This window comes from Ctenocephalides felis, unplaced genomic scaffold (genome assembly GCF_003426905.1).
Source record: "Ctenocephalides felis isolate EL2017-DRISC unplaced genomic scaffold, ASM342690v1 CF-g0.4_SCAFFOLD_01886, whole genome shotgun sequence".
NCBI classification, from domain to species: domain Eukaryota; kingdom Metazoa; phylum Arthropoda; class Insecta; order Siphonaptera; family Pulicidae; genus Ctenocephalides; species Ctenocephalides felis.
In genome coordinates, this window is record NW_020538040.1 from 169,500,340 (window position 1) to 169,514,954 (window position 14,615).

At 30.0% G+C, this 14,615-nt stretch overlaps 2 protein-coding genes across 3 annotated transcripts; one reads left to right on the forward strand and one right to left on the reverse strand.

Annotated features, from left to right (window-relative positions):
• The first annotated feature begins 608 nt into the window (after positions 1-608).
• On the forward strand, positions 609-2,066 carry LOC113377021 (Na(+)/H(+) exchange regulatory cofactor NHE-RF2). The gene is made up of 2 exons (XM_026617180.1): positions 609-1,167; positions 1,248-2,066. The coding sequence occupies exons 1-2, from the start codon at positions 853-855 to the stop codon at positions 1,422-1,424; spliced, it is 492 nt and encodes a 163-aa protein (XP_026472965.1). The 5' UTR covers positions 609-852; the 3' UTR covers positions 1,425-2,066.
• A 10,740-nt stretch (positions 2,067-12,806) lies between these two features.
• Positions 12,807-14,553, reverse strand: LOC113377400 (ras-related protein Rab-30-like). Of its 2 annotated transcripts, XM_026617712.1 has the most exons (5): positions 14,218-14,553; positions 13,888-14,096; positions 13,632-13,815; positions 12,980-13,131; positions 12,807-12,911 (listed from the first exon to the last, which is right to left on the reverse strand). In XM_026617712.1, exons 2-5 carry the CDS (start codon positions 14,056-14,058, stop codon positions 12,807-12,809), a joined length of 612 nt encoding a protein of 203 aa, XP_026473497.1. In that variant the 5' UTR covers positions 14,059-14,096; positions 14,218-14,553. The 2 variants fall into 2 exon arrangements, with proteins under 2 accessions (XP_026473497.1, XP_026473498.1); XM_026617713.1 differs by lacking the exon at positions 14,218-14,553 and having other exon boundaries at positions 13,888-14,189.
• Positions 14,554-14,615: the final 62 nt, after the last annotated feature.

A 14,615-nucleotide genomic window follows, 5' to 3' on the forward strand; every position in this document is an offset into this window, starting at 1 on the left:
GCCTTTATGAAAATTTGATCGGTTTTTCACCTTGTCAATACAAGCAAAATGTTTTTTAAATTATTAAAATCGGACGCTCCGTTCTCTTAAAAACTGAGTTACCGTTTTCGGCACTTTTTGCCCCGTATTTGCGGAACGGCTAGACCTGCCTTCGCCAAAAACTAATCAGCACGTCTCCTTATCAATACGAATCGAATGTTCTTTGAATTATTCAAATCGGTTGATCGGTGTTCCCGAAATCGTCGACAAAAATTTGTATCCGCACATACATACACACACATACATACATACATACATACATACACACACACACACACACACATACATCCATTTTTTCTAAGGTATGTCAAAATATTCAGAAACCTTTGAAACGTCGAGAAATGCAAAAATTTTCATTTTCGATTTTTTTGCGATTACTATAACTTCTCCTACGGGAAGTTAATTATTGATCAGCGCATCTGATAATTCCGATGAGTGGATTTCGGGATGATGATGCCGCATGATTGCGAAGATGCAGTGGCCCGTTTGCGCAACCCTGCGCTTATCGGGCCTCGCCGTCCAACGTTCGTCGTTCCTCGCCCGTAGTAGTGCGAGAGTGTGGCGGCGGCGTGGCCTTCGTGTTCGCTAGAGCCGACCTAGCACACCTGTCGTGTGCCTTTGCTCGTGCAGTCTGTACCTTGCAGTCCACGAGTTTGCAAGCAGTACGCGCGCGAGTTTGTGTCCGTCGTGTCAGCCTTGTGTCATGTGAATAAAAGTTGTCGACAGCGAACGTCGTCAATAACACACGCTCTCGAGACAACATCTCGTTGTGCAACAAACAGTGATAACGATACCAATTGTCGTGGTGACATCATGTCGCAAGTTTCAGGACACGAAAAAGCGAGGCTCTGCCATGTCATCAAATCCGAAACTTTCGACGGTTACGGATTCAACCTGCACGCCGAAAAGGGCAAGATAGGACAATTCATAGGCAAAGTGGATGAGGGGTCGCCCGCAGAGAAAGCGGGACTGAAGCAGGGAGATCGCATCTTGGAGGTGAACGGCGCGAGCATTGCCAATGAGACGCACAAGCAAGTGGTGCAGCGCATCAAAAGCGTCCCGAACGAAACGCGGCTACTGGTGATCACGCCGGGCGAAGGGGAGGATACCGTCACCATCGACACACGGATAAGACCAATGACAGCCAAACCCAGAAGAATTCCTCCAATAACATGTCTAGTCCCCAGAATGCGACACAACTCAATAACAACGAAAAAACAACAAAACAAGAAGATACTGAAAAAAATGATAAGGCTACACCGCAACTGAATTTAGGAATGACCGCCGCCGAATTGCGTGCGAAATTGCTCGCTAAGAAGAAGTATGATCCGAAAAAGGAATCTCTGGATCTCAAGAAGAAATATGATATTGTTCAAAAATTGTAAATCTAATCTACTCAATAATTATTACGAAATTGGATGATGCAAGCGTGAATCTTGTGTCTATACACTTGATTGGATAACGATCACGCTCTTGGTTTTTTTACTTACGATTTTGTTACCCAAAAAACAGGTTTGTCTGAGAGCGTCTTCAAGCCTGCTCGTTTGATTCAGTATTTCTAAAACGTTTAATGAGTAGTCGTACCGTTTACTCGGCTTATCAGTTTTGGGTTGTACACATTGAAATTTACATACGGCTTGTGCAAGTTGCTTGCATGGATTATTTGCATACTTGTACATCGAAAACACTGTGTACTTATATCTACTAGATAATACCATATTACAGAATAGCACGTGCTCGCTATTTTTTTAAAGTTTGGTACGTTTTTATGTGTTGTTACTAAAAAAATATCGCACCACAGCGTATTGCAAAAAGTTAAAAAAAAGCACATAGGTCGTAGAATATTTATGACAATTAGTAATTTCTTTAAAGAATAGTGGATAATAAAATATCCAAACGATACCAACCAAATGTAAAATATATTAATGTTGTGATTGTATGAAAGAAGTGCCTTGTTGATTCTGTGAGTGAAAAAATGTACGAAAGGACGAACAAAGTCAAATGAGTAATGTTAATGCAAATTCAGTTTTGATTTTAACAAGAACTTTATTTTTGTAAATTATATTTAAAATTATTTTATTAAGATTCTTTAAATTGTTGTTTATGTTCTTATTTTATAGTTATTTTTTGTATGTATATTTTAAATTTATTACTTATTATGTTCTATTCGATGCAATTTTATTAATTATAAATTCGCAATATGTAAAAACTAATTATGAATGTTATTTTTGTCGAACACGATGAAATGTAAATGAACAACATTGATAGTACTTATATAATATACTAATATTCGTGCCATTATTTAAAAATGGCCAACTGTGTAATTAATGTTTATTATGTAAATATAAAGTTATATTGATCATACACAGTTTTTTTCTTTTGCATGCCTTAGACAGATCTGTTGTTTTAAATGATATATTTCTTGCAATAGATTTTAAATTTTAATTCAGTATTCCTAAATTTTGATTTAGGTAACAATTCTGTTGTGTATTATTTACCGTGTTTTTTTTATTGAAAAGTAAATTTTATGAATTCATTACATAAATGCCTCTCTTCATTTCAAGATAACAAAACAATTATTTGAACTATAATGCATTAAACGTAACTATCACTAGATAATATTATGTGGCAAAAATATCACAAAAACCACAAATATAATATTATTTGGTCTATTCGAGATATCACAAATGCATTTTCTGAGATAAATAAATATTGTAGATAGAGTAGATTTTCGGAACTTCTTAACTAGTATAATTCAACAATATTATCTAGTTGTGTTATGGATTAATTCGAAGAAATATAAAAGTAGTGTAACCTGTTTTAAAAAAAATATGTATGGTTTCATCTTAAATAAATTTATAGTATTGTTTATTTAAATGAATACAGTTAAAATGCTGTCGGGTTATAATTCGTAGACGACTTTCTGATTAAAAACAGCTTTAGAATATTTGTTCAGTGTGTTATTTATGACAGTGCATTGTAATTAATTACAAATATTTATTTTATGACAAGCAGGCGCACATCATTAACGAAAAATATTTTTTGGCATGTCAAACTTGAGATAAACAATAAAAATAAATATTAATACTCATTCGCTTTTTAGCTCAAACATTATTTATAATATATTATTGGTAATATGTAACTTATTGCAAGCAGGGAAAAATACAATGATAATTCATAAATGGTAATTTCAACTCAAATTTTTGATTTATTGGTATATTGATCGTGGTAAAATTCTAATATTTTAGTCTTTTTACTATCAAAACTAAGCCGATATTTCTTTTGTGCATCTAAATTTTATCAAATCGTCAACTATTTCTTCTTATTTCATATTAAATTTCACATTTTTTGTGAATCCAATGCTAATTAAAAACCAAAAAGTTTTATAACAAGATTTTTATTTATTATCGTTGTTTCGGAACTTAGTACGTTCTATTTACAGGACATCTTTCAAGAATGATGATTAGATATAATAATACACATCAAAAACTATATACTTAAAAAAAATACAAATAAAAATAGTGGATTTTTATAAAATTAATTTAATTGTGAAAGACAGGAAATTGTGTAATAAATATAGAAATAAATATTAAAATAATAGCTAGATTTTTTTTTAGAAAAAGGGGAATTAAGAAAAAAACAGAATTTGTTACACTAACTACTTGTTACACTAATTTGATTATACACTAACACTTTATTGTTAATCCCCTTTTTTAAAAAAAAATCTAGCTATCATTTTAATATTTCGTTATATTCATTTATTATTAGTTTAATTTTTATTATATAAAATATAATTTCATGTTTTTCATATTTTGATTATTTTTATAACAATCCACTATTTTTATTTTTTCTTGAGTGTATTGTTTTTGGTTTGTTTATATCAACACAGGATCATGTTTCTTGACAGATATCCCGAAGATGGAACGTATATAATTCCGTAATAATTTTTTTTTTTACTTTTTTTTTAATTCCAAGGCTTAACTATATATATATATATATATATATATATATTAATTTTCGTACAACTAAAAGCAAGAATTTCTTTCTGGTGGTTTAACTTAAACAAAATCTAAAATGTTCGCATTGATCTAATTATCAAAAATATTACTCTACGGGATCAAAGGTTGTACAGTTTTCAACATTTTTGCGAATTGAGATAGAAGAAAGTGGAAGTGCACCACAACAATTATTTTCATGAAAATATTTTATATGTAAGAAACTAGGCATAAGTGGCATAAGTTGCATGAGCGTCCGACACGTCGTGTAAATAATTGAAGTAATCAAATAAATGTATTGATTTATAATTATACCGAATTGCTGTAGAGCATAATTCTAATATTAGAAACTATTGTAACTTTTCAATTTGCACAATCTAAAGTATTGTCTAAAAGAGTATTTTCTAAAAAACGGCCGATTAATCTGAACTTAATTTAATTTTTATAATTAAACTACTTGTAGGACTCTAATATTTTAGTATGAGACCAGGAATTCTATCGTTATACAATACTTTAAATCGCCAAAAACAATTTGTAAATAATCAATTACGAAAAAACAAATTTCCCAAAAACTAACCAGCACAAATTTTTGACTAACGCCAAAAAGCGCCACTGTTTTTTCAAACTTCCATGAATTTTCATAATTCAGCCACTTTTTAAAGGTCTCTAATATTTTAATGTGTTAATTTACAATTGAACTGTGTGAACTCTATCATCATACAAAGTTTTGTCAAAATCAACTAATAAAAAACTTTTTCAAAGAAACTTTCCGGCCGATATTAACCAGATTTCTTGCTGATATTTATGGAACGATTTTTAGATTTTCAAAATTGGTTGAGAATTTTTTTTGAGAAATCTTTTTATATTTCGTCAGCACTTTTCTGCAAATTCTAAAAAAATGGCTCGGCCGATCTTAACCAGAAACTAATCAGCAAGAATTCTTGCTGATATTTATCGAACGATTGTTAAATTTTCAAAATTGGTAGAGAATTTTTTTGAGAAAACTTTTTGATATTTTGTTAGCACTTTTCTGCAAATTCTGAAATGATGGCTCTACTGATCATCTCGAAAAAGTAATCACAACTTATGAAATTTGTTTTCATAATTTCTCATACCAGACACCCCTGCCTGACTGAGATATGAAAATAATATATAAATAAATAAAATAAAAAATAAAAAATAAATTATATCAAAAAAAAATTGAAAAAATTTCAAAGAAATTGCATTTTTTTAAAAAAAAACGTCGATTAGAGGTCAAAAATTGGCTCTCATATACGCACACATACTTTTACCAATTTTGGGGTCAAACTATTCAGAATGATTATGTCGAGAAAATATAAAATTAGCAAGGCGGATTTTCCATGGTAAAATCTTACAAACTGTATTTAATTTCGACATCCGAACATGAAACGTGAAATAGGATCACAAGTCGTTTGAAATTGCTCTACGTTGCAAACTAGGTAAGGTGTAAACGTGAGAATTAATAAATTCTTTAGAAACGATAAAAAATATTTCAACGAATTCTTTAAGTATTGACAAAAGTAAAGATATTTTTAAAGCTCACAATCAGTTGCGCAATTGTATGCTATAAGTTATGCATAAATATAACATATTATATCATATCAGAAATCATATGATGACGATTAGCATAAAGAATAATTTCTCTTCCTAGTTTTCGTAATTGTTTATTTTATATGAATCTTTTACTTATATAATTTCGTAATACGTACGACGGCGGCCCTGAGGACATGTCATCGCGGTTCACTTTACGAGTTATCAGGATGCGTGCAAATAATCGCGATATTATTTGTGTCATGTGCTCTTTTATGCAATATTATTCTATGCTACCTGCATATTGCAAATAAATATTAATATTTTTATTATGCTCGCTTCCATGTGTGTTTGAACATAAATTATTGCATTATTTGCAATAGTGTAGTAGTGTAGTAGTAAAAACATTAATAATTTTTATTACTTCACTGAAATTATAATGGACTTCGAAAATATTTATAGTACATAGTTTAAATTTATCTAGATAGCTATTCTAAATTATGATTTTATTTTTCTGAACTAAAAGCCTCATGTTTTCTCAAAAAAAACTTATTAACTTCCCGAAGGAATTTTTCATCAAAAATTTGGACTCGCTAAATTTATATTTTCTCGACGTTTCGAGCCATTCTGAATAGAATGAAACCAAATTTGGAAAAAGTATGTGTGTGAACAAATTTTTTACCATAAATCGACCGAAACTAGACCGATTTCAAAAAATTAAAAATCGTTAGATGTCTCGATGAGGACCATCGTTTGTTAGTTTTGCGCAATGATCGGCCGAACCGTTTCTTTGTAAATCGCAGAAAAGTGAGAAAAAATTTGTCTACGTGTTAGCCCGCAATTCTGAATCGTGCTGATTAGTTTTTGGTAAACATTCGCTGGCACAATTTCTTGTAATTAACGGTTGAAATTTTTTTTTCAACGATTTTCATTAATTTTTTTTTGGAGATAGATATCATGGTCTTCTAGATCATGCTAAAATATTATGACCTTACGACAAGTTGTTTATTTCAAAAATTCGTCAAAGTTTGAGAAAATTAGTCGCTTTTTTGGCGTTTGCTAAAACTATACCTTTTATCGACGTTTGCTCAAAAACGTCTGAACCGATTTCAAAAATTTAAAAGCCATTCGATGTATCTCGTTAATCTTTGTAATTTTCAAGAGAGTGTAAAACTTTTCGTCCACATTTTAGCTCACAATCCTAAATCGATTATAATAAATCAATCTGGTTACAGACAGAGATTTGTAAATAAAATATGCAAAGCATTCCTCACTTTCAACTTTTGCATAGAGAATTGTGCGAAGAATTTACCAGCTATTAGAATAAATCATATATCAGAGATTGCAAACCATTTTGCTTAATAATTAATTAAAACGGTTAGATGAATAATATACTCTATAATATCAGAAATAATAATAATACATAATAAGAAATCAAAAAAATAAAAGAATGAAGTAACAAAGAAAATAAAGTTAAAATTAAAAGTTTTTTTTTATTTTCAATTTATAAGCAAAAGAATCTTATAATCATAGATCATCTAATCATAGTCTTATTTAATTTAACAATGTTATTTATTAAATTTAACAATATTATTTAAAAATAATATTGCCATTTTATATGCATATTCGAGAAAATCCGATATACCAAATCATTTAGCACGAAATAAACTCTACGCGTTATTAGTATATCAATTGTTGTGCAATTTTTTTTAAGTATTCGTATATTATTATTAAAATGAAAAAAAAAATTAAATTAAATACTTTTTAATTTTTTGCACTGATTATGTTAGTGCGGTTGAAGTATTTTGTTCATTCGATGTGGTTATTGTGTCCGTGTATTGAAGAAGAATCAAATTGTTGCTCGAAACGTATAGAATTCTATAAAACACATTTTTAGTCATCAAATTTAATTTTCTTTATATTATTCGAATGGTTGCCTGCTCAAAAATCATTTTAGAGTTTACCTATATACCTTTCACCACTTGAAAAAAATCATCTACATATACACACAGAGACATATGTATTATATATATATATATATATATATATATATATATATATATATATATACATGTGTTTGTGTGTTTGTTTACGTGTGTATAAATATAATTAATGTATGTATAAAAATACCCGACGTTTTTCTACGACAACCTTCAAAGCAATATCGGATGCAATTTAATCATGTCAATTAAATTTGCATAAAAAATTAAATGAGCTGCGCATACATAGTTCAACAAGAACCGTGCAATTTCTATACGAGTGTTTGATCTCTGATTTATCTTATATGATCACACATATTTCATGTTTTGTATACTAATATAAATCTGATGATTTCTCAAAAACTGCAACAGTTTCTCAATGGAAGAATCTTATAAATTAGACGTGAAATCATATATACACACGTGTTTCACATTTTTTGTGAAATAAAGTTACGACTTGTTTATCTATAAGTACAGAATTCATTTTATGAATTTAATTTTCTTTTATATATATTAGTAACAAAGATAAATTGTGCTACTATATATTTATAATACCAGTACCAGTCAAAATGATTGTTGCAAGTTTCTATAGAGAAATGTTTGATGAAAGAACCAAAATAACAATAGACATAGATCGAATGCGTTTATCGCCTACTCTCTTATTGACGACAATGCATATTATTTATCTTTATTCTTTATTACATTTTAAAAATGCAGATCGCGGAATTATTACTACATTTTTACTAACAAAACAGTTGTTTCGAGCTTTGTTCAACATATGAATAAAATTTTATTCAAAGTGATTTTCAAGTGTGATTATTTATTCTTCTTGTACACTGATACAAGTAAGTAATATTCACGTGGGTATAGAAATTTTCAAAAATATATTCTGGAGTGAAAAGAAGACTATAACCGGAAAAACTTTCATGGTTTCGACTTATTTTTATAACGATTGTCGGTCTTCAAAAAAAGAATTTAAAGACTTTTTTAACTTCCCGAAGTTTATGTTTTCGTAAAAAATCAGATTCGCTAATTTTATGTTTTCTTGACGTTTCAAGCCATTCTGAAGCGAATGAGACCGAATTTTAAAAAAGTATGTTTGTGTATGTGTGCGAACAGATTTTTTGCCATAAATCGACGTTCTCTCAAAAACGGCTGGACCAATTTCAAAGATTCAAAGGCCATTCGATGTATCTCGATGAGGATTATCGTTTCTCAGTTTTGTGCGACGATCGGCTGAGCCGTTTCTTTGCAATTTGTAAAAAAGTGTTAAATATTTCGTCCACATTTAAGCTCATACTACCGAATCGATTTTAAAAAATCAAAAACTTTTCGAAAGATATTAGTTGGTAGTGATACTGATTAGTTTTAGGTGAAAATCTACCGAGCCGTTTTCTTGTAATTAACTGTTGAAAAAAGCCGATTTTTATGGAACTTTTTTGGCGATATATCATGGTCTTAAAGAACTTACTGAAATATTACGGGCTTACAAAAAGAAGTTTAATTTTAAACATTTATCAAAGATTGAGAAAATGAGTGTTTTTTTGACGTTTTTTAAAATTAAAATTAGACGATTTATTTGGTATAACGATAGAGTACTTGGTCTTAATGAACATACTAAACCATTAAAGTTCTACGGAAAGTGGTTCAATTATAAAAATTATTGATTTGTGAAAATTTGCTTTTAGAAAATTCTCCGAGTTAACGTATTCGTTCGTTTTCAATTATGTGTAATAAATCCACTCGAAATAAATTAATTTATTTTTTATTGATTAAGTCGATTATTTACACTAATCGGGAAGTTCATGTAACTTGCCTCAAAGCAAATTACCAATACCAACTAGTTTTAGCTAGGTTGGAAAATGCCATTAGCGGATCTTTGAAATGTTTGGATCTAGGATTTGAAATATATGTTAGTACGGTGAATTTCTAGATAAACAAATGAAATTCATAAGGCAGTGCTATTATCGACTGTAGTGATGGGGAAATTTCGTGATAGAGACAATCCTGATGGATCAAGTACGATAGTAAAAAGATAGATATCACAAACAAACGTATGAGACGTTACGTGCGACATTCTTCCAGTTCTGAAGACGAATTTCGAAGTAACGCACCAAATCAGGAACTGAAAATGGTTTGGACGAAACTATTTGGACAAGAGTTGTAGTAGGACGGTTTTCAGGAAGATTAGAAGTTCTAAGAGCTTTCATCTCAGACATACCTAAACCAAATTTATAGAAAAAATCCCCGGTTTTTTAATTCCTCGTTTATTAATATATTAGTATATGTTTCTTTTACACAATTTCACTGTTCAATAAATTTTACATAATTAATTTTTTCTGTTGTTTTTTTTGGCTTGATGACACACCCAAACGGGGTCGCAACCCATAGTTTAGGAAGTCATACTATAAAGTATATTTTAGCATCGCTCTGCCCCAGTACAGAGGAATTATCGTAGCACCCTTTACTCGCCCTCTAGAATTGTGTGTAACTACCTGTGGGGGCTAGTAGCATTATATACGTATGAAAACCAGGATTTACTTGGTAATTAAATCTATAATTAGAATTCATTTATAAGCATTTGTGGAAAATGACTGCCATGCTCCTTATCTAATTTTTATAATTTCTATTATACGCTATTGTGGTATATGGGGAGAATAGATGTAGCTTACAATACTTGATCTGATCTTTAGCTAGACCTGCCTTCTTATGTGGCACATCTACACTAAAGTTGACTTCTAAGGAGGGCTGCTTTCACTCCTCGGACCCCAAGAATCTGTATTACGCGTAACCTGCGTTTGGTAACTCTTCAGGCGATAATATCCAATGTCGTCACAATATTTTTTGACATGTGCAATACCAAGCATAATTTAAAAAGTAATGCCTAAACTACAACTTCAATGAGGTTTTTATGAGGTTTATGCAGTAGTCGATCGGAACATGTGAATCAAAATCATATGGCAATTTTCTCCATTAGATTTGTCTACGCCATTCGCATATTTTTCAGTTCTGAATTAATTCAATCGCTAAGTTCGAATGACTTGAATTATATAACAAGTCATACAATTTGATAGACAGTCGCTTGATTGCAATATACGGCAAAGAACCGAGGACATTTTAAATCTATTGTTATTTACCTGTAATGTTGTTATAATACCTACAACATATTCATGGTCACACTGAAAATCCATTACTTTGCCACGCGAATAATACATCAGAGCATCTCTATATTATATAGAGTTAATTGCATAAAATAATAATAATTTATAATTATGTAGTAGCTCTTGCATATTTAATTAATAACATCAGCTAATTATCCTGTTATTTGTTTTACTTTTTAGGAATCTGTAACCGTACAAAACATACCGTGTTGCCCTATCTAGTTCGTTCCTTAGTTGGTCTCAAAATTTTCGGCAAATAGATGGACCGATTCTGCATAACAGATTAATTATGGCATGGCTATGTTATCAAGAACTTGCCATATTATATATTGACAAAAGCCATGTGGTTGCTGTGCAGTCAGGCGTTTTTCTCAGGTTGTCAGATAGAAAATCTAACCTAGAAACCGCACAAATGTCAAAAAACGATCTTAGATAACAGGGTCTTTCTCACTAAGCTTCATAAAATACGAGTGACGTTGCAATTTATGTGTAAAACGCCTGAATGCACTGCAAATACATGACATTTTGACAGTATTCAGTATGCATAAGTTGGAGCATAACATGGCCTTGCCATAACATTTTTCTGTCATGCGGCCCAAGAGAGTCGTATTTAAAGTTTACCATTATTATTTTCAGTTAAAAATAGGCAAATCATTTTAATAACTTTTAAGATTATCATGATTTCAGAGAGTAAGGTTCTTAGCTGGTATCTGTGTTCAAAACTTTGTTTGAGGGTCCTTAGAAAGAGTAAAGATTTATCATACATAAGAAAAAAAGTTATAAAATTAAAGGAAATATTTATTTGTCATTATTATCTATCTGCAACTTTTTTCAAAATTTTTACCGCCAATTCAAATTAAATATGCGTATTCTTTTTGCGTTTTTCTCGGCAAACTGATTTATTAAATCATTCATGATGACCTTTAGTTGTTCGTTGTAAACGCACGATTTACGCAGGGAAAAATTCTTTAAATTTTGAAATAGAAAAAATATTTTTTTATCAATTTTTGCATACGTTGGAGGCTGCTCAGGTGATCAGGGTCTCGTAAAATTGAATGTGCAGATACGGCGGTAGTAACCCCCACTGATTTACACTCATTCATGTATTATATCTACAATAGTTAATTAGAAGAAATAATAATTAAATGGCATCAAGTTCACTCACGTAGATTTCTACGCATTTCCATAGAGATAAACTCATTGTAGTAAATTTACACTTAACATAGTAGATTACTGGAGTAATTTACAATCATTAGAGTAAATTCACAATCAATCAATGGAGTAGATTAGCACTCACCTAGTAGGTTTACAATCATTGTAGTAGACTCATTCTAAGTAGTAAATTTACACTCATTCAGGAATTTTTCCATTCATTGGAATGAAATTACAATCATTAGAGTAGGTTTACATTCATTGTAGCAGTATTGCAAATTTTTGAGAGTAAATAAAGCCAATTTTTTAAAAATCTGTAAAAAAAAACAGATCAAGAACGCATGATGCATATAGATAAATATTACATTGAAAGAATATTGATGTGAATTTACATTTAATTTATGTAAGGAGTTTGATTGATTGATTGATTGTAGCTTAGTTTTATTAGTTTGCGAAAAACTCGTAGAGCATTAGAAAGATATTTTTTTAAATAGTGAAGAAAAACATCTGCATTAAAAATGATTTTATTTATATCATATTTAATACACTACGATGTCATGGATAAAAGAGAAATAGTAAAAAAGATGGGTGATATAAATAAATAATTAGATAAAAGTTTATACATAATTTTAATAACAATAACTTATTAAATATTGACAACATAGTATTTGCAAAAAATTAAAATGAAATTTATATTATTTTTTTTCATATTTTTATAGTGTAACATATGAATAAAATAATAATGTTTAGAACAAAAATTACAAACTAATTATAAATACTTAAGATGTGTAAATGTACACAAAAATAAAATTATTTACAGATCACAATCAAAGTAATAAAAACTCATCAAATATATCATAATAATTTATATTATATAATACTTTTATATTATATGCTATATTAACAATAATAAATACATTTCATCCACACTAGGTCATTCTACTACAACAGCTATTTTGCCCAATTGTAGTCGTCTGGCCGTTGATAGATGCATCTCCGCTGTCATATCTAGGCAGTTCTTTACTTCTAGCTTGCTACATGTTGGATAATTCATAAAATTAGTTGATTATAATTTAAGGAGTTTCACTATAAGAAATATTACCTCCATTAGTTCGGCAGCTATTTCAAGAAACAAGCGTTCTACATTATCTGCTTCCTTTGCAGAAGTCTCCAAGAAGTACATTTTATGTTGATGTGCAAAATCCTCCCCAACATGGGTTGGAATTTCACGATCTTCACGGTCTATTTTATTGCCTGTGAAATAAAATATTTGAGTAATAAAGTTCTTTATAGATATCTTGGAGATTGAATTTAAAGACTTTTTGGGCAAAGGGTAAAAATTGAATAAATCTGATAATATATATATATATATATATATATATATATATATATATATATTAGATGGTAGATCCTTGGATTTTTAAATTTTGCAGAGCTTTGAACAAGGAATCCAAAAAGTAATAAAAAAACATTTGTTTAAACAATAAAACAAATATGTTTTTTATTACCTTTTGGATTCTTTGTTCGAAACTCTACAATATATATATATATATATATATATATATATATATATATATATTTATATGTATATATATCTATGCAACTAGCCTTTACTTTATTCTGTATATTATAACTAACAAATTTTAACTAATGTATTTCATAGATCATCAATCAAAATTGGCAAGATACAAGCAGTCAAAATTTTAAAATGTTAGGACTTCATTTGTAATGAATAAGTGGATTCTCTAACCTACCAACTAGAACTTTAAGGACTTTGGTACTAGCATATTCTTGAATTTCACGCAACCAGTCAGGTAAACAATCAAATGTAGGTTGACAAGATATATCGTACACTAAAATAAGTGCATGTGCTGAGCGATAGTAGCTTTGTGTTATGGAGCGGAATCTTTCTTGTCCAGCTGTATCCCATATTTGGAGCTATGGAGGAAGAATATAAGTGTATAAGATTTATGTGAGTACGCATGAAATAATTATCAACAACTAAATTACCTTAATTTTTTCATTTTCTATTTCCACACTCTTTATCATGAAGTCAACACCTATTGTGGCTCCTTGTCCCGGAGGGAAGAGCCCTTGGGTAAATCTTCTGACAAGGCATGTTTTGCCAACACCTGCGTTTCCTACTAACACTACTTTGAACAGAAACTTGTAGTCCTCCATAACATGGCCAAAATTATTTCACCAAATTTATGTTTCTCCTATTGTTTTCAGTGTAATGATGGACCACAATGAGTAAAAAATAAAGTGACAAAGTAAAAATCGGTTTGCAATAAAAAATATGTCGAACAAAGTAAATAAAAATATTTTTTGTATACGTACCTGGATAGGTACGTATCAGGTGTTCTACCTATAATAAAATATCACTGTTTTTCGTAAAACATAATTACTTTGAATCAAAGTCGTTTAAAATAAAACCACGGACTTAAGAAGGTCATTTAACGTTGATCTAATTACAGAATTTTGTTAAATATGGCACGATATTTAATAATTGCGAAATTTAAACAATGACATTACGACCACATTACACATAATGATTTGACAGCAGTTTGCATAGAGGTATTTTTCTTTGTCACCTGGAGGGACAACTAGCGCTCTCTATTCATTTGCATAATGAGTGATTGTAATTAGTTTGATATATTAATTAATACTGTACTCGTCCATTAGTAGCGTACGTGTTGCAAAATTAATTTTAATGTTAATTTTCGCTAAAATGTCGA

Bases quoted from the DNA above. Each gene is read 5' to 3' on its own strand.
- LOC113377021 (XM_026617180.1), top strand. From the start codon at position 853: ATGTCGCAAGTTTCAGGACACGAAAAAGCGAGGCTCTGCCATGTCATC. The intron at 1,168-1,247 runs ATAAGACCAATG...CAACTCAATAAC, and splicing joins CCGTCACCATCGACACACGG to AACGAAAAAACAACAAAACA.
- LOC113377400 (XM_026617712.1), bottom strand. From the start codon at position 14,058: ATGGAGGACTACAAGTTTCTGTTCAAAGTAGTGTTAGTAGGAAACGCA. The intron at 13,816-13,887 runs GTAATTTAGTTG...CTTCCTCCATAG, and splicing joins TAGAAAATGAAAAAATTAAG to CTCCAAATATGGGATACAGC. The intron at 13,132-13,631 runs GTAGGTTAGAGA...TTTATTTCACAG, and splicing joins AGTCCTTAAAGTTCTAGTTG to GCAATAAAATAGACCGTGAA.